This window comes from Arvicanthis niloticus, chromosome 1 (genome assembly GCF_011762505.2).
Source record: "Arvicanthis niloticus isolate mArvNil1 chromosome 1, mArvNil1.pat.X, whole genome shotgun sequence".
Lineage (NCBI taxonomy): Eukaryota > Metazoa > Chordata > Mammalia > Rodentia > Muridae > Arvicanthis > Arvicanthis niloticus.
This window is the reverse complement of record NC_047658.1, coordinates 160057939-160082021: the sequence shown is the minus strand read 5'-3', so window position 1 is coordinate 160082021 and position 24083 is coordinate 160057939. Positions and strand designations below refer to the sequence as shown.

General features: G+C 37.4%; 1 protein-coding gene across 9 annotated transcripts in view; it reads right to left on the bottom strand.

Annotated features, from left to right (window-relative positions):
* Positions 1 to 6598: 6598 nt before the first annotated feature.
* Shoc2 (SHOC2 leucine rich repeat scaffold protein) overlaps positions 6599 to 24083 on the bottom strand; it is an 81679-nt gene continuing 64194 nt past the window's right edge. For all 9 annotated transcript variants that reach the window (XM_076924448.1, XM_076924447.1, XM_076924445.1 and 6 more), the window contains 6 exons: positions 22713 to 22843; positions 14116 to 14304; positions 11943 to 12065; positions 10208 to 10345; positions 9811 to 9928; positions 6599 to 8710 (listed from right to left, as the gene is read on the bottom strand). In XM_076924448.1, coding sequence (XP_076780563.1) covers positions 8502 to 8710; positions 9811 to 9928; positions 10208 to 10345; positions 11943 to 12065; positions 14116 to 14304; positions 22713 to 22843 — 908 coding nt within the window. In that variant the 3' untranslated portion in view covers positions 6599 to 8501. The remainder of the gene's footprint in view (positions 8711 to 9810; positions 9929 to 10207; positions 10346 to 11942; positions 12066 to 14115; positions 14305 to 22712; positions 22844 to 24083) is intronic.

Here is a 24083-nt window from a genome sequence, read left to right as displayed (position 1 = left end):
AATCAAGGAGGAGATGCACGGGCTTCTTACCCCAGAGAAGCCATACAAACATTGGTAAAACCCAGAGAAGCAGTGACACCGGGCGTGGCAGGGAAAGCCTCACAGCAGGTCATCCATGCTATAAAATCTGTAACAGATGGAAATTAGGAATCACCTCTTTTGGAGGCAACTCAAAAGTTGACAGTTGTGTCTGGATCTAGAATCCGGTGCAGACTAGACTGCAGGAGTAGGAGGAAGCCAGGAGGAGGGGAATCCAGCCGTTAAAGCTGAGGAAGCTTATGCTGGATAAAGACGTAGACACTTTCAAGGGGTTTTCTTCCACAACTAGCACTAACTCTACTTGAAGTAGAACAGTAATTGGCTTGATTAAGGTGACATCTGGTCCCATCCATGGGGCAGAGATGGCTTTCCGGCAAGGTGAATGCAGCATTTCATACTATCACTGAGGGCAGAGCCATCCTCTTGGCTCTCTTGTTCTCATTTTCTCTCCTTTCCTCCTCCCCTCCCTAAAGGAAAGCAGCAGCAGCAAAAGCACAGGTTAATAGGTATAAGGAGCCAAACAGCTCTCAGCATGTCTGGAGAGAAGCCACCACTGTCTGTCCCTGCTCTGTGTCCTGCTTCACGGACCCCTTTCTCTTCCTCAGATGGTGTGACTCCACAGCCCACATAGCTACTCCCCACTTTACTCTTCCAGTTGGTTTTTCACTCTGTTCAATCAGAACACTTCACTGAAATGATGTAAAAGCCTTAATAGTAAAACCACATTGAGCATCTCAGTGAGTCAGGTCCAGAGGAAAATCATGCACAAAGCACAACTCAGTCTATCCTGAGGACTCTTTTGGATACTCAGAATATAGCTGAACTTTTCTGAAGAGCAAAGAAGTGGGGCAGACACATTTAATCCCAGAACTCCCATGACAGGAGCAGGCCAACTTCTCCTAAGTTCAAACCCAGCCTAGTCTAGATAATAAGATCCTATCTGGAGGAGGAAGAGGAAGAGGAGGAGGAAGAAGAAGAGGAGGAGGAGGAGGAGGAGGAGGAGGAGGAGGAGGAGGAGGAGGAGGAGGAGGAGGAGGAGGAGGAGGAGGAGGAGGAGGAAGAGAAAAGAGGAAGATTAGGATTTCCAGCAATGATGATACTCTTTAGATTACAACTTTTTGTCGAATCATATGGAAATAAGAGACAAAATAGAGAAATTTTAAATGATGTACCTCCTCCTGCAATAGACATTAGATGAAGCAAACCTATCACAACAGCCCCTCCCTCCCTTTCTCTACCACCAAACATTCAAGTGAAAAACTAAGCATTACAATTAAAACATCCAGAAAACACAAAAAGCAACAACCTAAAAAGTAAACATTGGTAGGCAGATTAAAAAGAAAAGACAAAAATTAAAGAAACCCACATCAGAGGTCTTTCCCTTCATCCCTCAGATCCTGCCCTCTGGGCCTTAGGCTGGAATTCAGCAGTAAGTGTGAGCAACTGAAAAAGATGGAGAAACGCCATTTTTCTTTGCAGAGAAAAAAAATATACTTAATCTGTGAGTGCTTTTCCTTTGGTGTTATACCTAAAACTCGATTGGCAGACCCAGTTTCTCTAGGCCCATTTTCTAACTTCTATCTGTCAACGTTGTGTTGGATATACATCTTACGTTTGTGTATATAGTTCATTCTAGATTTTAGGACTTGAATTTGTTAGATACACAGGCAGATAGGCAAAGATAGATAGATAGATAGATAGATAGATAGATAGATGATAGATACAGATTATATAGACAGTCATATTTCCATATCCCTGAAAAGGTTATCATTACTGTATTGTCTTTGTTCCTCTGGAAATGGGCTAAGTTACCACAAAGATAAAAAAAAATCTTATCAATTGTTTTTGTTTCACATTGATATGATCATGTGACATTTTTTCCCTTAACCTGGTGGTGTAATACATAATGTTGAAACAGCCTTCTGTATCTGGCATAAACAATGCTTGGTCATGTACAACTTTGTATACATTATCAGATAAGATTTGCCTCTATTTTGTTGAGGACCTTTGCATCAGTGTTCTGAAGAGTTATCTGTATGCTATCTTTCATTGTAAGGACTTTATCTGAATTTAGTATTGGGATAATTCTGACTCCAAAGAATGAAAAGAAAGCACACCTACCCACTTCTATCTTCTGAAAGGAAATGTAGAGAACTGGCTGTATAAACCATTTAAAGATCCATGTATTTTTAAAAATGATTGATTAATTCTACTAAATATAAGTACAGACTCAGTTTCTTAACTAGAACTTGGGGGGGGGTTGTGTGTGTGTAAAATTTGGCACGTTTTATCTTTCAAAGAATTGGCCCATTTTGTTTTAGTTATCAAGTTGTGGGCACAGAGATTTCTATTATCCTTTTATCCAAAGGCTGTTGTGACATCCTTGCCTTCATTTGTGATAACAAGAATTAGTAGGGTAGTAGAAGCCATAAGCCTGGGTAGATGCTTATGAGTTTACTAATATTTTCAAATAGCTTGTCTTCTTACTGACTTTTTTTTTTTTTTAATATTTCACTGATGTCTACTCTCCTTTTTCTTTGGATTGTTCTACATTTGCTTTTTAAAGTTTTTCTTTTTAGGTTAAAAACTTCACTTTATTTTAGATTTTTTTTTTTTTTAAATATAGCACAAGATGTTCTCAATGCTTCTCTGGGCTCTGCCTTCAACATGTCAAACATTTTGACAAGTTTGTACTTTTTATTTTCATTTAGCATAAAACTTATAAAGAAAATTCAAGATTACATGAGTCCAAACAATTAATTTCTAATAGAGGAGCAGCAAACTGACCTTGACCTGACCTCTTATATCTTTTGATAGCCTGCTCTTGGTCACTGGCTGCACTGCAGATTATCTTTAGGAACTGCCTTTGACCAGATATTGTCCCTTTACCTCTTGACAGTTTCCCTTCTCCTACGTCTACTGTCAACATAGCTGACCAACGTTGATCAGCTTTGGCAGTGTATGCACTGGTCACTTTTCCGTTGCTGTAATAAAACACCACAGCCAAAAATGACTTACAGAAGAATTTATTTTGGCTCACAGCTTCAGAGGCAGAGTGCATCATGGTAGGAAGAGCCTTGGCAGCAGGCATCGGGATCAGAAAGCTGAAAAACCACATCTTCAACCAGAAAGCAGAAAGACCAATCTGGTAGTGGGTTGTCTACTATCTCTCCCCCAAGATATATGACAGACAATACCTATGACCTAGATTTTTCCAAGGATGCAGATATACTTTCCAAACTTAGGATATAAGAGAATGAAGAAACACAGAATTAAGTTAACTATCCTACAAAAGACAACTACTATTAATTTATGTTTAGACATGTTCTGGGTCCTGGAAAAGAAATGCAATTAGTCTACAACATTGGCCACTCCTTTACTCTGCTAGATTCCCTGTGGTCATTCAGAATTATTGCCAAGAAGCCCCCTTCTTGGAGGTTGTACTCACAGCTTGAAAACAACCTCTTCCAAAGCTGAAACTTTAAAAAGGAAGCCATGTGAGTGACACCTTGGTCCTACCTTCAACGTGACAGACAAAAGACTGCACTGAAAGTCTCACTGACTTATTCTGAACTAGTAGATTTACCTGAAACGGAATTTCAACCCCCTAAAGCCATCTCCCAAATTAAAACAAGTTAAAAAAAAAAAAAAAAAAAGAAAAGAAAAAATTTTTAAGAAAGCTACACAAACACAAATAGGCACAGAGAGTGTATAAATGACATATAGCGGACTTGAGCCCTGAACTTGAACTTGGCTTAGAACAGTGTGAAACTTCAAGTTTGGTGTATGCATTCGCAGGCCGGAGGGTCTCAGTGAATCCTCACTGTTAGCTTAACCAGGCCCCACCGCTTAGATGAGCATTCCCGTTTAACTGATTTCAGCCAGAGCTGGGCAGGTGTTAGGATCTAGTGAGGGAAGAAACACAGTGGAGTAACAATACTGCTTACAGGGCCAGATGCTGCTGCAGCATACTCAAAAGTCTGTGAACAAAGTGAAATTCTAATACAAAGTCTCAAAAACAGACAAAAAAAAAAAAAAAAAAAACATGAACAAGTAACAGTGAAAGATCCATTAAATTTGTTTAGATAATTAGGTATAAAGAAACTCACTACATTAAACTTGAAGGTAGTCTATCTATATGAAAAGTAATTTGCAGTGCTTGCTTTAAAGGCTGACAGTCAGTCACTACATGGTATCCAAAAGCACTCCACAGGCCCTCTAGCTGGTGACATTATTTTGAAGGCGAATGAACTTATAGAAGGTAGGCCATGCACCTATAGTTCTGGCCTGCGTTTTCTTCTTCAGGGTCCACCATGACCACACCCCACTGCCAGACAGAGCATGTTCATCCTGCCTTCCATACTGTATGACTTCAGTCTCTCTGGAACAGAAGCAAAAGAAACTGTTCCTCTCTTGTTTCTATTAAATAATTTGTTGTAGTAACAAGAAAACACACAAAATCGGTACCAGCCAGGCATCTGGAACTTTGGTTTGGGAAGGAACATGGAAGAGGACAGTGCCAACCCTAGTGTCAGTTATCAATTGATAGTTCTGGTGAAAACTTACAAGAGCAGACAGCTAACAGCACAGGTTGCTTATCTGTCAGGTGGGGTGTGTGCTGGAGGCCACGCAGGTGGCATCCTGACAGAGAATTTGGCTATGCTCTATATGCTGAAATTCCGAGTGAAGCTGGATTTAAAAGTAATGGACTAATAAGAAAGCTCAACACAGTGTAACACCTAGGCTGCTGTGATTACTGCTTGCAGCTTTTACCTAAGTTTACAATGTTAGCTGAAAGGAAAAACATCAGAGGATCTGAAACATGGAGTGTGGTGAGAAATATTAAGCTCGCATACAGCTACTGATGATATATCCACTGTGAACTTAAGAGATGATGCATGATTTAAGAGACGCTAGGCACTGAGCAATAGGTCAGAGACCATATAGGCAAGGCCCCACCCATCAAAAACTCTAGGGTGTCAAAAATTACTTTAAGGATGCTTGGTTTTAAAAACAACAAAACGGCTAATAACCCTCCCATGCCTTTCACTAAAAGGGAACAGAGTTGACATTTCCCACGGTTCAGCTAAACAAACACACACAAGGTCACTGCAGCTACAGCTGAATAGGACATGTTTACTTCTTGAGTGGCAACTTTATTTTTAAATATTTTGCAGGCAACAAGAGATCTCTCACCCAGACTATTCTTGAACTTGAAATCATCCTCTATCAGCCTTGAGTTTGAACCACCATGCCAAGTTGAGTATTCATTTCTTTCTTTTTCTCTTTTTCCTTCCTTCCTTTCTTTTCTTTTTCTTTCTTTTTTTTTTTTTTTGTTTTTGTTGACAGCCTTATTTTTTTTTAAGATTTATTTATTTTATGTGTATGAGTACACTGTACCAGAAGAGGGCATCAAATCCCATTACATATCCCACATGGTTGTGAGCCAGCATGTGGTTGCTGGGAATTGAACTTAGGACTTCTTGGGACCTCTGCAAGCACAGTCAATGCTCTTAACCATTAAGCCATCTCCAGACCATTTCTTCTACTTCCTCTTCCTCCTCTTCCTCCTCTTTTCCTCCTCTCTCTCCTTTTCTCTTCCTTCTCCCTCTTCTTTTTATGATGTAGTTACTTTTGTTTGTATTATTGGGGTGGGAGTACCGAGGTTAAATGAAGACCTTGTGAATGCTAGGCTACGTCTCATATTTAGCTATATTCCAGTCTTCTTTAAATAGTGTAGACTACACAAAGTTGACTAGAAATCTGTAATTTAAACTTTTAGAATCCATTCCAACTGCATTCCCCATCTTCTGTGTAAGTGTGAATTAACATTTATGTTCTTCTCTCTCCAAGAGTTTCTATCTCTACTTTTTCATTAGTATTCATCTATAAGTCAGCACCTCTCCTTTCTGTGTAAGATTCTAAATAAACTCCTACAGAAGAAAACCTTTGATGTTTCCATTTTACTGATTAACAACCCAAGACTTTTATGTTTAAGATAACAGTCTATGATTCTTATTTTACTAACCAAATCTGATGGAGAGTCTCAACATTATTAAAAAAAAAACAAAACAAAAAAAAAAAGGCAACTTTTAAATATGGCGGCTAGTATTACAGGCATTTCATGAAAAACCTAACTCGTTCCTAGTCAGTCATCACCCTTATTCAAGTCCTGAGTATCTTGATTTCACAAGGAGTCCTCCTCCTAACTGGAATCCATCTTGGTTTATTAGTAGAAACAGTAATGAAAGTAGGGGAACCCTCCAAGACAGCGTGAATCTGAACGATCCAGAGCTACACCCTGCAGTGTTGATGATACAGTATGGACTTGAGTGTTAGTGCTACGTGTAAGACTGTGAACATTTCCCACCTCTGTTGTAGAATAACCTAAATAAATGTAGGGAAACCAAATTGTTTAACATTTTTCATATATTTTCATTTTAAGAAACCATGTTTTTACAAGAAAAGACACTAAACCACTACCTCTCAAATTTAAATTCTATGATCTTACTATCAAAACAATTGATATAAGATTTAAAAAACACACACACACAAGCTCTAGGTAGAACTGTAATAAATTCCTTTTATAAACAAAATCTTAACTGAAAAGCCACAGTAGATGGAAAAGGAGAAAGGCTATTAACTTCGTAAAATCCAGTGAACATCTACAATAGTTTTACAGCACATTTAGGCATTCTAGGGTTTTATATCTTTACCTGCCTTCCATTTCTTAGCTGCTCCTTACAAACTTGCCAATTATGAACAGAGATTTGATCTGAAACCCAGTCTTGGATTTGAGTACCAGGAAAAGCAAAAACCCAAATTTTTATCTTGATATTACAGTTTTAATTTTTAAAAACAGTTTAGAACAAAATACCCAAAAATGGGGGGGGGGGTGCAAAATAAAATAACAAGCAGCAATATTTACTTATGTATAATAGTCATTCGTTATATGGAAAGTGTGTTTCAGGATTGTATTTAGGCTGCACCTGCTCTGCGGGGGAGGGTGTTCTCAATAATTAAATTGACCTAGACAAACACTACCAAAAATAAGAATACTATGTACGGGGCACACATTTACAGTTGATATTCATAAAGGCAGAAAAGCAAAAGAAAATATTATCAACAAGTCCATGCACATCCTACATAACTTCCACGGAACTACCAATGGCATCAATGCAATGTGCCGTTTTCCATAACTGACTACCACCTACTAACCAAGGAAAGATGAGATTGAAAGCAACGGTACTGAACTGAATTGTTTGAAGCCAGTGCCCCATGTATGGGGAAAGTGCATTTAGTTCAGCAGCAATACAGCACAGTGTGAAGATATTGTGCTTAGACACAGATACTCCCGAACAGAAAGATGGACAAGGTGAGTCAAGATATAAAACCATAGGACACTGTTAAATAATCCCGAATGCACATATACTGCAGTCTTTAGAGAGAGACATCCATCTCATTGTACAAGTAAAGGGAGAAGTCTTTAAAGTTACCTATTGTAGTTTATGATATAATAAATACATATCTATATAGCATTGTATATACATATATAGAATGTGTCTTTACGTGTTATTTACTTGCCAAATTTTTGTTAAATTTTTTGGATCTGCAACTTTCAGGAATGGGGAAGGAAAGAAAAGAAAAAAGAAAAGAAAAGAAAAGAAAAGAAAAGAAAAGAAAAGAGAAAAAAGAAAAGCTTTCACCACAGATTTCTGCTCCTATACAGTAAAACATACTTATTCTAGGAAACGTTTCGATACCCCCACCCCAAAGATTCACTTCAGATATTTGCTTTAAAGTTCACTGGAAAAATAAAACTAGTGAAAATTTTGATTTCTAAATGTATATTTTCTGTTTGCCAGCTGTTTTGACAAAGTATCTTTTAATATTTAAACTAACTGATGCAAATTCTTTAACAGAATATGAACTCTATCTGACTGATTAAAACAGAGCAAATCAAAATAATCCAGTGATTCATTCCGATTGTAAACAATATATAAAATTTAAATTTCAAATTTCAAAATAAGTTAAAGAAAAATTCTACCTTCAGGGCCTATGCTGTTATAAAGATCTGACAATTTTAAGGGGAAATGTATATGAAAGATGCAACAAAATTTTTGGCCCACATTTTCCTAAGAGAAACATGTATTTAACTATACTATTTTGTCCCTTAAATTTAATGACTTTATAATTTGTTGGAAGATTTTTAAACAAACTAGCATACCAGATTACATACAGAAAAACATCCATCAAATTTAGCAAAGAAAACTTATATAAGCCTTTTTTTTTTTTTTACAGAATTAAAAAAATCTAAATGGCTATGATTCCTCTATTAGCAGAAACACATAATGCAGTCTTTATAAATCTGCCATAGATCAATATCCACACAGATACAGATACAGATACGAAAGATTAATGGCAGTCTGTTTTTGAACAGTGTGTGGGACCAGCAGTTTGTATCAGACCATGGCACGATACGGACCCTGCATCTTTAAGAACTGAATAATGAACGAAGGCCCTCCAGCAACAATTTGAGGTGGGAGGTGACTGAGTGGACAGTTCTCAATACTCATGATTGACAACTTGCTGCAAAGAGCAAGCTCAAAGGGGAGGCTGTGAAGGTTGGGGTTGTCATTCAAATACAGTTCTTCTAGGTTTTCCAGTGTACCTGTTTAGGAAGGGAAAAAGAAACTTAATTACTACTCTTAAAAGTCTGACAAGCCTGGATTTTAAACTTGCAGAATATTGAAATCAAGTGAAGAAAGTTTTTAAAACTCCACTGAATAGGTCACTTTCTATACCAATGAAATCACAATGGTTATAAGCTGAAGCGGTTTTTTGTTTTTGTTTTTGTTTTTTTTTGGAAACACTCAGAAGCTCTGCTGGGACAGTTGGGAGTTCACATATTGATATGTAAACCTTTATTTTAAAAGTCAAAATACAGACTCCTTGCCAATGACAGTAGGAAAGCAGTAAGCCAGCAGCCAGCAGGACAGCTGTGTCTAGATGTAGAATGTTTAATCTCAGGAAAGCCTATATGAAGTTAAGTTACTGTCCTCATTTATGTGCGGGACACTAGGGCTGAAAGTCTCTATTCAAAGCTACAAAGATGGCTAAGACCCAATTTTTAAATTGTCTACATTCCAAAAACATTCTTTACTGCTTTCTCTTGCTTCCAGAACAGGACATTATAGAAAGCAGTCCATAATCCATAGAATTACTAATTTAGGAACTATTCAATTAACTTGCACTGCTAAAATTCAAAGTAAATGTATTAATTATATAAATAGATATAAATACATTTGGAAAAATTCTAAAAGTAAACCTAGGCATTGATAGCAAATCAAGTACTACTACTAACCCAAAAGCCCTCTGAGAAATGCTCTTTTGGAAGCTATGCAGAGAGGCTTATGGCCAGCACTGTTGTCATAAACAAGATCTAACGAGGACAAAGGAAACCCAAGTGTGTCCTTTCAGCACAGACACTGCTAATTTAACTCAGGCCCATGGACTGTTAAGTTTGGAAGAACAGAAAATAATTTTGAAAAACATTTGTTTATAAATTGAGATTTATTACGACTATGGACATCATTCTAAACCATTCTCAAATACACTATGAATTTTAACAACTCATGAGTAAAACCACTGGCACTCCATTAAAATTCCTGAGCTTGCTATAACTGAATTTGCAAAGCAGTGCATTTACCAAACCTATCTGTTTGAAAGCAGAGAATCAACCAGCAGTGTCTCAAATCCATAGGTTCCTACCAATTTCCTCAGGAAGGTGAGTGAGCAGGTTCTCTCCAAGACCAAGGTGCGTGAGGTTGGTAAGGTGACCGATGCCTCTGGGAAGAGTGGTCAACTGGTTGTTTGTCAAGACTAATTTCTAAACGATTAACAAAATAAAAAACGTTACACATGCATTTCCTACAACTGATGTGCACTTAAAATGATGTCTCTAACGAATGCAATAAATTAGGTAAACTGAGTTGAGTAAGACTTATTTGTTAGAACAAAAGCAGATAGTGTATTTCATGTTCGTATAAAGACAATAAGACAAACTCTTTATTTCAGGAATTATATCAGAATCCAAAGAAAAACTTGATTTGGAATGGTTTATAAGAACTTCAGTTATACAGTGCAAAAGCCACTGGGAGAGCCTCACCTGCAAATCCTTAAGGTAAGCGATCTCATTGGGCAAGGACTCCAGCTTGTTCTCCTCCAGGTCTAACTCTCGTAACTTCCTAAGGTTTCCCAAACCGTGGGGAAGCTTCTTTAGAAGATTGTTCGATAATATTAGAACCTAACAGAAACGATTAGGAAAAGTTTGTCACTCAAAACATTATATATGATGTTGTGTGGATTAAAGTTTATTAAGCAATGCTAATTTCCAAAAATGAGTATTAAGCATAAGTTATAACTAATACATTTTAAAACTAACACTTACTACAAAAAGATTTTAATTCAGTTACTTAAAAACTAATGAAACCAAGAAATACTTTACTTTTAACTAAATTTAAAAAGAAAAACAAAACTATTTGCCTTAAAATTAAAATATTTTGACAGTGAATAATTATAACTATTAATAAGAACCTGATTATTAATAAGAACCTGATTACTCAAAATTCCTTAAAATATTCTCTTAAGGAAGGCAAGCAACTAACTTACAACTGTCTAGATCAACCCAATGGAGTTACTCTTTAGACATCTCATTTCAATGCATCCTAAAACCACTAAAGGCTGAAAAGGGCTGAGGGAGTTAAGAGTCCTTTGTCTCAGAGAAGGTATCATTCAGCATCAAAATGGGGAGCCAACACTGGAACTGAAACAGGAGAAAGAGCAGTACATTGGCAGATGATGTGATGTGGTCAAACAACCTTTCACAGAGGCCGCATAGCAGATACCCTACATAGCAGGTATTTTTAACATTAGAATTCATAACAGTAGCAAAATTACAGTTATGAAGTAGCAGTGAAAATAATTTTATGGTTGGGAGTCACCATGAGACATTAAAGGGTCAAGTATTAGGAAGGTTAAAACCACCATATTATGATATAGTAAAACCCAATTATTAAAAGTTTTTTAGAAATCTTTCAAATAGCATATTTACTATATTAGTAAGCTGTTCATTAAAGATAAAAACTTCACTAATCAAGGTGGCAGCCATTTTGACTAAAGATGGATCTTTAATTATGGAAAAAAGAGCTTTTTAAAAGAAAAAAAAAATCAAAATGTTCCAGATCAGACTCTAGGATTATACACAGAGCTAGAAACATGGACAACACATTACCAACACAGGGGAGTGATATAATTAGGTCAAAGGCTCTGAATGTCAATATGAAGAATCCATAATTATTGACAATGTCATTTTTCCTAAAAGGAATTAAGGAAAAATGTTTTAAAGGTGCTGAATTTTTGATACCCTTCTCTTCAGAAATACAGCATTTAAATCTCTAAGTTTTTGTTAGGCAGAGATGGTTCAGTGCAAACACCTCACTCTCCTAAATAGGTTTGTGCATCTAATGGAGTTAGTTGTGACCTTTTCTAATTCTAATTTTTAACCAACAGAAACTGCTGACACTAACACAAAGCTTGAACTTGTAAGCCCCATATACCCAAAGACCAGGTAACTTCCTGGAATGTTGAGAGTTATAGGTTTTTGGGTTTTTTTGTTTTTTTGTTTTTGTGGGAAAGTGATATTTTCTCCATAAAAACCTCTACAGCACACTGTTTCAGGACCACTCAGCTGGAAAATTCCAGGGAGTGGTCCTGACCAAAGTCCATCTCTTGATCAGTATTTAATATTTAATAAAGCTTGCTTCAAATTTGGCCCAAATGGTAGGTTTGGTTTTTTCTCTGGTGAATCTCAGGATTTAAAAGTACTCATACTCTTTACTCACCTCAAGAGAAACCAGACCAGATACATCCTCTGGGATCTTTGTGAGCTGATTAGTTGCTAAATTCAATTCTACCATACTGGTCCAAGTTCCAAAATCCAAAGGAAGTGATGTTAACTGATTGTCCTGGTAAAGACAAGAAGCATCCCAGGTTGAAAGATAGAAACAAAGACACCATTTATGTTTCCCTTTGAAAACAGGAGCAAAATGTAGAAAATACCAAAAACAAAAAGACAACCTCCCCCCCCCCCAAAAAAAAAACCAACCACCTTCTGAACTTCCCAAGTTGTAATTAATTAGGCTTTTATTTTTAGGTTAAACTAAAGTTTCTTATGTAGGTATGTGTAATAAAAATTTTACTTATACATATATATCATACAGAGAAATTGCTCAAAATTTCAAAGATCCTAGTGTCAAATGGGCTTTTTGCACTTTATAATAATGTGCAGAAAACACTGAGGAAAATAAGAATGTTCAAATTAAGATATGGACAGAATATTGGCAAGATAGCTCAGTGGATAAGGGAACTTGCCAGCAGCCAGACCACCACAGTAAACACAGCAGAAGGAGAGAACTGCCAAAAACTGCCCCGGATCCGCACGTGTGAGCCATGCTGCTCAAGCATACACATAAACACAAACAAGTAAATAAATGTAGTTTAAAAAACTGTTTAAAAATGCCAAGTAGTGGTGGTGCACACCTTTAATCCCAACACTTGTGAGGCACAGACAGGAAAATCTCTGACTGAGTTTCAGGCCAGCCTAGTCTATAAAGCAAGTTCCAGGACAGTCAAAGCTACATAGAGAAAATCTGTCTTGAAAAACCAAACTAACTAAATTAATTAAAACGTATTTGTACATATATAAGGAGGAAACTGTCAAGTTTCACTGCTTCTTCCAAGAAAATGTTTTGTTGATCATTTATCACATTTGAAGAAATTTTAAGATAAACTTCTAGTTTCCCATTATTTTACTGAAACCTTAGACAAAACTGAGTAGGCAGATATACTCTAAAAACACTAGAGCCATAAAAATGTCTAATCAAATGTATAAACACTAGCAAACCCCTGCACTCTAGCCCTACTAGAAACTGAGACAATTCTTGTTACTCATACTGAGGACTAAGCCCAGGGCCTTTGGCACACTATGCAAAAAATGTGACACTAAGCTAAGCCACCAGCACTGCTACGCAATGACCCCTGGGCAGGAAGCCTAACGCCACTGCATCTGTTATCACATGAACAAACTAAAAAATTTTATGTGGGCTTTAAGATTTTCTTGAATTAACTTCTTTACTTATATGCATCCAATGAGTTATCATGACAAAGTATAGAAACAAAGAAATCACAGATTAGACTGTAAAGGATCACAATTATGGTGCATGGTTTGAAGACAAAAGAATGCAGTATGCTATAACAGAACATTCTACCTGGATCTGAAGAAACCTAGGCTCCCTAGATTGCTACCCTGATGCAGTCAGGATTAGATATGCAATCATTTCCCTTAGCTTCTATAATTTAGTTCACTACAAATTAAATCACAGGACTAATAATTTTCCATTTCTCTTTCTCCCTCCACAGTAGATTTCATTATGAATGTGAAAGCTGCTCACAGTAGGGCATATGGACAGGCAAAGAACCTGCGAGGAATGCATCAATCACTCTGACAGCCAGCTCATTGTAATTATGTAACACCTTAGAATTTAACATAATAACCAGCATATTTAAGACAGCTTAAACTTGTGTAGGGAGATATTTTTGCATATTTTATCTTTTACTTAATAAACTGAGAATACTGCAAAAGATATTTAACAGTGTCTTAGTATAAAGTATCAATTTTGGTGGTTCTAAATTATTCCATTAGATATATTACTTTAAAAAATTAAACTTCTGGCGTAAGTTGGCATTTATGAGATATATGGTTAATATATATATATATATATCCTGACAGTTGCACTTCTACAAACATCCATAACTGTTCTTTGAGGACAAGCTGTTAAGTGTGTCAATTTGAAGACATCTGTTAACTACTGAGATATTAAGGATGCCTTAGCATCTTTGTTACATTTCATCAACAAGGCATTACCTACTTTCCATATGCAGAGTAGAAAACCATGAATGAGAATCACAGCATGTACATGTACACACACACACACACACACACAATCAGATGCTTACCTTCATATTCAGCTTACTTAACACTTTAGCTCTGGAAAAAATTCCAAATGGGATTTTGTTGATTCGATTGTGTTCCATGTTGAGGGAATAAATGGTGGAAAACTGAGACGGACCTCCCACTGGATATAACTGGAAGCAATTTCTAGCTAAGGTCAAACTATTCAATTTTACAAGACTGGACAAAAGACTCTGTAAAAACAAAATAAGTATAAGATTCAGAAGTGAACCAATACTCACGTTAAACCAAGCAGTAGCCATATAGGGAATAATGACAGCCTGGTCAGGATGGTTCTGTGGCTATCTTCAGGAACAATCATTAAACACATCTAGATTATAGCCAAAACCAAATTAAATACAGAAAAACTCAAAGCAATTGCACTAAACTGAGGAACAAGACAAGGTTGTCCACTCTCACCATACCTATTCAATATAGGACTTAAGGTTTTAGCTAGAGCAATAAGACATCTGAAGGAGATCAAGGGGATACAAATTGGAAAAGAAGAAGTCAAGTTATCTTTATTTGCAGATGATACAATAGTATACATAAGGGACCCTAAAAATCCCACGAGGCAACTTCTACAGCTGATAAACATTTTCAGCAAAGTGGGTGGATACAAGATGAACTCAGAAAAATTAGAAGCCCTCCTGACAAATGGACTGAGAAAGAAATCAGGAAAACACCGTCTTTCACAATAGCCCCAAACAATATAAAATGTCTTAGGGTAACTCTAACCAAGAAAATGAAAAGTTATATAATAAAAACCTCATTTCTCTGAAGAAACTGAGGATATCAGAAGATGGAAATGTCTCCCATGCTCATGAATCAGTAAGAATCAACATAGTAAAACGACCATCCTACCAAAAGCAATCTACAGATTCAATGCAATCCCCATCAAAATTCCAACACAATTCTTTACAGTCTTTGAAAGGACAATTTCCAAGTTCATACAGAAAAAGAAAAAAACTCAGGATAGCTAAAATAATCTTGTACAAAAAAAGACCTGCTAAGGTCTCACTGTTCCTTATGTCAAGTTGTACCACAGAGCTATAGTAACGGAAATCACACGGGGTTGGAATACAAACAGACACATTGATCAGTGGCATAGAATTGAAGACCCAGATATGAATCCATACACCTATGGACACCTAATTTTTTTTGTAAAGAAGACAAAAATACACACTGGAAAAAAAAAGACAGCATTTTTAACAAATGGTGCTGGTTAAAACTGGGTGTCAGCATGTAGAAAATGCAAATAGACTCATATTTATCACTCTGCACAAAACTTACGCCCCAATGGATCAAAGACCTCAACATGAAGCCGGATATACTGAACTAGACAGAAGAGAACATGGGGCAGAGCCTTGAACTCATCGGCACAGGAGAAGACTTCTTGAACAGCAACAGCTCAGGCTTTAAGATCAACATTGGATAAATGGGACCTCGTGAAACTGAAAAGCTTCTGTGAGGCAAAGGACACCATCAACTGGACAAAGCAGCAGCCTATAGAACTGGAAAAGATCTTTAGCAACTCCACATCTGATGGAGGACTAATACCCAAAATAGATAAAGAACTCAGAAAACTAAGTATCAAAAAACCAAATAACCCAACTAAAAATGGGATACAAATCTGAAGAGAGAATTCTCAACAGAGGAAAAAGAAATGGCCAAGAAATACTTAAAGAAATGTTCAACATCCTTTAGCCATCAGGAAAATACAAATCAAAAACCTAATATGGAGATTCTTACACCAGTCAGAATGGCTAAACTCAACAACACAACTGACAGCTCATGATGGTGATGATGAGGAATAAGGGGAACACCCACCCATTGTTGGTGGGAGTGGAAACTTATACAACCACTATGGAAATCAAAACAGTCATTCCTCTCAAAGACAGGAACTGATCTTCCTCAAGATCCAGCTATATCACTCTTGAGTATATACCCAAAGGATGTTCCTCTACGATAGAGACAGCTGCCCAACCATCTTCATAGCACCTTTATTTGTAAACAGCTAGAAACTGGAAACAACCTAGAGGTCTCTCAACAGAAGAATGGATTTAAAAACAAAAAAAGTGGTACATTTACACAATGAGCATTACTCAGCTGTTTTTAAAAATGACATCATAAAATCTGCAGGCAAATAGGATAGAACAAGAATAAAATCATTCTGAGATAATCCAGATCTGGAAAGATTTATATGGTATTCACAAATATGTGAGGTACCACCCATCAAATAAATGGTAAAAAACCTACAACCCATAGACCCAGAAAGGTTAGATACAGAGGAAAAATCAGGGAGTACACATGAACCTCCCTGAAAGGGGAAAGGAGAATCGATTTAATGGGAGAACTGAAGACAGCCTGGGACAGGAACTGGAGGGGAGGGGAAAGGAGATGGGGCTGAGGGAGGGAATGAGGAGAGAAAGATAAAACTGAGGGGCACTGAAGGAGTGGTATGGAAACCTAGTGCAGTAGAAACTTTCTAAACTATATGAAGGAAATCCTAATAAGGTCTCCAAATAATGGAGGATACAGAGTCTCAAGTGGCCTGTCACCAAATGAGACTTCCAGTACTAGGAACTAGGTTGTATTCAACTGAGTTGTTGACAAAAGGGATCCCATGGAAACCCCAAAATGACCCAGGCTAGTGCTAAGACAATGGGGTTGTTTCCTCTCAAACTGATAGCAGGGCCACACTGCCAAGAACAACACCCACACAACTCACTTCTCACACAGAGAAGATGGTGCCCACATGGAGCCTTCACTATATTTTCTAGTGTCTTTGGTGCGGGAAGGTATCTGGAGGCTACTGAAAGAGAAAGGTAAACAACAACCCAGCCACAAAACCTTTGACCTATAGTCTGTCCTGTCTGCAAGATATGCTAGGGCAATGGTGGCACAGAGCTTATGGAAGCAGCCAACCAATGTCTGGTATGATTTAAGGGCCACTGCCTGAGACAAAACCCACACCTGACACTGCCTGGTGACCAAGAACTAGATAGTCAATAGCCCAAAAACTCAGGATAAAACCAAACACTACTAGTCTGGGAAAAAAAAATAACAGTATCAATAAAATGACTCCTCCTGATATTCTGCTATACTCATCGATGTGTTCCTCAGCCATCATCAGAGAAGCTTTCTCCAGCAGCAGATGGAAGCAGATGCAGGGACTCACGGCTAGACATGATGCAGACAAAGTCTAAATAGGATGTGTCTTCATCAAATCCTTACCCTTGGGGCTCAGGGAACACAGTGGAAGAGGAGGCAGAAAGAGCTTGTTAAGAAATAATAATAATAAAATAAATAAAAGAGCAGAAAGAGCTAGAAGGTACGGAAAACACCAGGAAAACAAGGCCCTCTCTATCAACTAAGTAAGACTCACATGAGCTCACAATAAATGCTAGGCTCACATGGGTCTGTACCAGGTCCACTGTGTGTGTGTGTGTGTGTGTGTGTGTGTGTGTGTGTGTGTGTGTGTGTGTATTTTAGCTTTCAGCTTAGTGTTTTTATGGAACTTCTTAGTTTTTTTGTTCGTCTGTTTTATCTTATCATATTTTATTTTGTCATGTAAAAAACAAATGTTGCCTCACCTTAAAGAAATTGTGGGTTCACTATGTCAGATTTCCAGATTTCATAAGAAACAGGAAAATCTACCAATTTTTATTATTTGGTCTTAGTTTATTTGAAACACTGGAGTAAAGAAAGCATATTTGTGGTTGTAATGTGCTTATGGGTAGTCAGTTTGAGACCTCTATAAATTCAATACATACTTTAGTGTAAGAAAGACATGGGCCGAGTCCACTGTATGATCAAAAACCCTAACATATCTATCTCTAAGTTAGTGTAAGATTAACTCAATACCTGCTCTGGGTGAGATGCTGAATAATCAAATGGCTCCTCTAAGAATATTAAATTTAGTAGATGTAAATATCAATATACTTTCTGATAATGATGCTTTTCTACATGATAAAATTTGTAGCAAGCAAGTATCAAACAAAATTTACTAGGTGTACAACCCCATCAGTTCCTATTTTGGCTTCCTATTATGTCAGGGAAGTGCCAAGCATGAAGACACAAAAGAATCTCTGGATTTAATACTAAATCCTATTTAAAAATAAATACATAAATCATACTGATTAAGAAAAATAATTAGAAATACTATATAATTGTGTTATCACTAGTGATGAAGTATACAGAGGATGTTCTTGCTGTTCAAAGTCTGGGTCAAGAGATGTTAAACAAGCATCCTCTGCAGCCTGTGGATAGGCTCTGGACCACACCCACAGGATTATAATATTCATTGTGAGGTTCAGTAGAGATCTGTATGCTCCCTAGCATGAGAAACTCTGCTGCCAGCTAACACAGTTCTAAATCCAAGCTCTACCTTTAACACCTGGTGATTTTAACCAGTTATTCTTCTGAACCATGGTTTGTTCACTGTAAAATAATGATGTCATATAAGCCAAAGTGAGGACTAGAAGCCATAAAACAAAGGAGTTGCTGGTCTGTAATAAATTCTTAAACTTTAAACCCCTGTAAAGACACTGGAATACCTGCAAACAGAGAGGAAGTCAAGAAGAGACAGTTAAAGACAAAATTGTTGGACTACAGTTTAGGAAAAACTCTGGACTGAGTTATGTGTTTGTTCAAACTTGAAGCAGTTGGACATCAGCAGTTGAAGATGGTGTCTGACGTGTGCACTGGTGTGAACAGCAAGGCCAGCAGAAGGCATGAAACAGCTCTGTACTGAAGGAATGGGGCAGAAATGGACACTTGCTTTTCATATACAATATAAAAAGCTACTCTAGACACTTCTGTTGTAGATGAACTGGTAAAAGCGGTGATTAACAACGCCTTGCATGATTGTCAATTCAAGAAAAACATTTTCAATCTATTATACTAAAGTTTTCCTGGGTTTTTGCCACAAATGTTATTCTAACAACTGACTTTCTTTACTGAAGTGGGAAAAAAAAGTATCTAAGACCCTGGGAAGGAGCAAGAAGAAGCTGGTCAGACTTCCATTTCTTAATGTCACCTGGGAAATGTTGAGGGCTGTAGATTCCAATCTTACATATAATTTAACAGCTATTGTTAACTCTGAAGAAGATAATTAGATAATCCATTTTCTTCATATTTTCAGATAAATACTTAATTTATCTGAAATTGGCCCTAAACTTCCCTTAATTCATGTTTCCTATCTATACAATGTCTGCCCTCAAATTGAAGGGTTCTATTTAAGAGCAAATGAAACCATGTGTGCACAGCTCTCAGGTTCAGACTTTGAGCACATGTGCTCAGTGTTGGTAACGCTTTTTCTTTTTGTTTATATGTCTGCATCAACACTAGTACAGTCTCAGATGTTTTCAAGTAGAAAATGCACTCACTTTTACCAGCTCCGATTTCAAGAATAAAATAGGCCTCTACTAGAAACTGCTATCATGATTCATGTCTCTTACTCAGCTTGCAAGTTTCCTAAGTGGCATCTAATGGATCTTATTGTTTTCCCTATTGAATCCATGTTACAAACAGAATCACACATTTACACTGAAAATATGCTACTTCCAAAAAGCATAGAGATGGTTTTAAGCAAGACTTAATGATTTCCCATACTTGGACAAGGCCAATCAAAGGCTTCCCCAGTGTCTCTACCTGAAAACAGGCACAAGTATACATAGTCACACAACCTCTCATATTTAGTCCAAAGAGAGCTGTCCTTTTTAATAATCCTCTTATCACAAGTAAAAAAGAGGGTTTAAAACTCACTCCCATGACCAGAACATGGAAAAAGCTTCATGGGATCCCAGTCCATTTAAAAACATAAGATAAAAGATCAGTTCTCATCAGAGATTACAAAAGGAAAGGGATAGTGGGACATTTTACTTTATTTGCAATATAATAATATAAATGCCAATAAATTGACTGAGTTCAGTTATAAAATATTAAATATAAAAATAAGCACCTATGATAGTATCTATATCCTAGCAGCTCAAGATTAGTCTTCCTTCACTAAGAATAAATTTGTATATAAAATAACATATTTTTCAAATGTTTAAACTTTATAGGGACTCAGTCTTTATCTAATATGGTGAAAAGAAAAAAAAAAAAAAAAAAAGGAATCTCCTCTAGAATCTATCTGGACATAGCGGCAGACATGTAGTCTCAGCAGTCAGGAAGCTAAGGCAAGGGACCAGCTACATTTGCAGGACCAGCTTCAGCTACATAGCAAATACCAGGTCAAAAAGGCTACAATATGGGTTAGAGAGATGGCTAAGCAGTTAAAGAGCACTGGCTGCTCTTCTAGAGCTCCTAAATTCGATTCCCAGCAACCACACGGTGGCTCACGACCATCTGTAATGGGATCAATGTCCTCTTCTGGTGTGTCTGAAAACAGTGACAGTTACTCATACGAATATAATAAATAAATAAATAAATAAATAAATAAATAAAATCCTTTTTTAAAAAAAAAAAAGGCTATAAGGTCTTATTTGTAAAAGGAAAAAAAAGTCGTACTGAGAAGAAAAAGCCTAATTAATGTGCTAAGTTGTCAATTTTGGGTGTATTACAATTTAAAAAGCGTGTAACATTAAATACTATGAGTTCTTCCATCTTGACTATTCTGAATTATCACTATTATAAGATAAAAATCCAGACAATCTGGTTCTTAGAACTGGATCTGATACCTTGGACTGAATTGTGCAGAGTGAGGTAACCCAGACCCAAAAGGATATGCATGGTATGTACTCACTGATAATTGGATACTGGCTATAAAGTATAGGATACACCCCACAGACTCAAAGAAGTTCAGTAAGAAGGAAAGCCCATTCAAGAGGATGCTTGAATCTTGCTTAGAGGGGGAAGCAAAAGTCATGGGAGGCCGAGAAAGATACTTATGTGGAAGAGGGGAGGGGAGAGAAATAGAGGGGCAGTATCAGGTGTGAGGAGAGACAAGAGAGGCCCCATAGGGCCAGATCTCTACAAAGTTCCAGCGATGGGGGAGGTTCCCAGGGCTCAACACAGGTGACCTTAGCCAAAATGCCTAACAGTGGGAACCTGAAGAGGCCACCTCCTGTAGCCAGGCAGGACCCCCAGTGGAGGGATAAGGACACAAACCCACCCACAAAACTTCTGACACAAACTTTGTCCTGTCTAAAAGAAATGAAGGGACAAAGATGGAGCAGAGATTGAGGGAATGGCCAACCAATGACAAACACAACCTGAAACCTATCCCATGAGCAAATTCCAATCCCTGACACTACCAAATGCTCTGTTATGGTTGCAGACAGGAGTTTAACATAACTGTCTTCTGAGAGGTTCCACCCAGCAGCTGACTGAAACAGATACAGATAGCCACAGCTAAACATTAGATGGAGCTCAGGAACTCTTATGGAAGAGTTGGGGGAAGGATTGAAGGCCCTGCAGAGGATAGGAACCCCACAGGAAGACCAACAGAGTCAACTAACCTAGACCCCTGAGAGCTCTCAGACACCGAGCCACCAACCAAAGAGCATACACGAGCTGAACCGATGCCCCCTGGCACATATGTATAGCAGAGGACTGCTTTGTCTAGCTTCAGTGCAAGAGGATGTGCCTAATCCTGCAGACTTGATGAGGCAGGGTAGGGGAAATACCCAGGAGGTGCCCCACCTTCTCAGAGGCAAAGGGGAGGGAAGCTGGGGGGAAGTAAAGGGGGCAGCATTTGGGAGATAAGTAAATAAATGAATAAATTTAAAAGAAAAGACTGTGTAAAAGTCAATGGGTAAGCCCAGAGTTCCTGGATTTCATTTGTTACACTATTATAGTATGCTTGAATATAATAAGCAAATACATTGCCAAGGATGCAGACCTAGTGGCATACTGTTTAATACAAGAAAGACAAGAAGTAAACTACATGGCACACTGAAATCCATTATTCTACAAACTCATTGTTACAGAAAAGAGGATGGCTCCAGAGCCCAAACGTCAGTAAGAACTGTCTTCTACTGAGACCTGAAGCAATCAAGAGCAGGCAGACCAGATAGCAAGATAAAAACCGACTTTTCCCTACTAAACAAATGTTTTCTCAAGCAGAATCAGCATAATTCACGTTAAAAATAAGGTGTTAAAATACCTGATTTGTTGGCTGTCATACAGTAAATAGGCTTTGATATTACTGCATTAATAGGGTAATAATTTAGGGTCACAAAGAATTGCAGCCAGTATTAATCATGATAGTAAATAGTGCTATACAGATGATTCTTTCCACTTATCAGATGTGTCTTGTTTCTAGCTAAACAGGGAAGCTGAGGTCTCAATCAAGTCACATAGCTGTTCCTTGGATGCATAAGTTACTACTGCTTGTTAGTAGGAAAGAGGGACCACAGAGAGAATTGCATTCGGTCCCCCCTTCTTCTCCACATTAAAACAACAGAATGCTCTTATACACAACCTTTCTTTTTTGGAATTTACCTCAGTGGTGGTTAGCTGTACATTGATAGCATAGTCATTAAACAGTCCCAATAACTAAATTATGAATCCAGCTGTCAGACTGCCTAGATCTCCCTCCATTATCCTGCAAATTAGTTTCAATTACCCTTGTTTCCTCTAAGCTACTGCTTACCTCTGGTAGAGTAGAAATGTTATTGTTCTCTAAATTTAACTCCTCAAGTGCACTGCATTTTGCTAATGATCTGGGTATTGCTGACAATCTATTGTATCTCAGGCCAAGGCGATTTAAACTGGACAGGTTTCCTGTAAATACAAGAAAAAGGAATTTATCATTCAGAAAATCTGATGAGCCTTTCACTGTCATAAAGCTACAACCTAGATATTCATTAATCACTCTGAGGTACTATTTCAGTGGATCTTTAAACCAAGAGGTTTACTAGAAAAATAATGAAATACACAACGTTGAGTTAATTTTTAAGTGAACTATTAGAAAGCTTTGGCATCACTTAACAAGTTCATCTTTAACTTATAGCACATGGTTGTGAGCATCTCACACAAATGCTACCATGACATCCAATGATATCTAAGCATATCCAATTTGAACACACATTAGACACTACTGAGCAAATACAAAGTGAAACATCTTACTCCCCAGCTATTTTCTAGTTTTATTGTCGAGACAATATACAAAGCTACATATAAGCTACCTGAATGAATGTGGTGTCTATTATCATAAAACACTCACCCAATATTTACTAAACAACACATATAAATTTGTTTTGATACTTAAAAGGACATCAGTAACAACCATTAAATGCTCTGACATTCTGGGTGAGTCAGGTTAAAATGGCAACTGTTGCCCTTCTTTCTACATTAAACAGTTTTCCCAATGTTAGAAATGACAGAAATGGATACCTGTCTCATGTGTTAGTATTTGAGACTGCATGTATTTCAGCCTACTGACATCTGTTTCTTTCCTTTTGCTCTCATCATCATTGTATGGTCCATCTTTCTAGATGCAACATTACTACGATAATTAGCATAGCTAACAGCACCAACTTAGCCTTGACACTGTTAGAGAGCAGTCACTACGCCACAATCCTCACCAGCCAGTCCTCACATGCTGCTTCCCTTCTCAGTAAATACACTTGAAGCCAGTTCTTGCCATTTACACTGTCTTTTGAGTCTACTCCTTAAATCTAATAAACTATAGCACAGAAACCCTGGCAAGTATCTCTGCCTTCGCATTAGAGCACAACTACTCTATAGGTACACCATGTACATCAACTACTCTATAGGTACACCATGTACATCAACTACTCTATAGGTACACCATGTACATCAACTACTCTATAGGTACACCATGTACATCAACTACTCTATAGGTACACCATGTACATCAACTACTCTATAGGTACACCATGTACATCAACTACTCTATAGGTACACCATGTACATCAACTACTCTATAGGTACACCATGTACATCAACTACTCTATAGGTACACCATGTACATCAACTACTCTATAGGTACACCATGTAC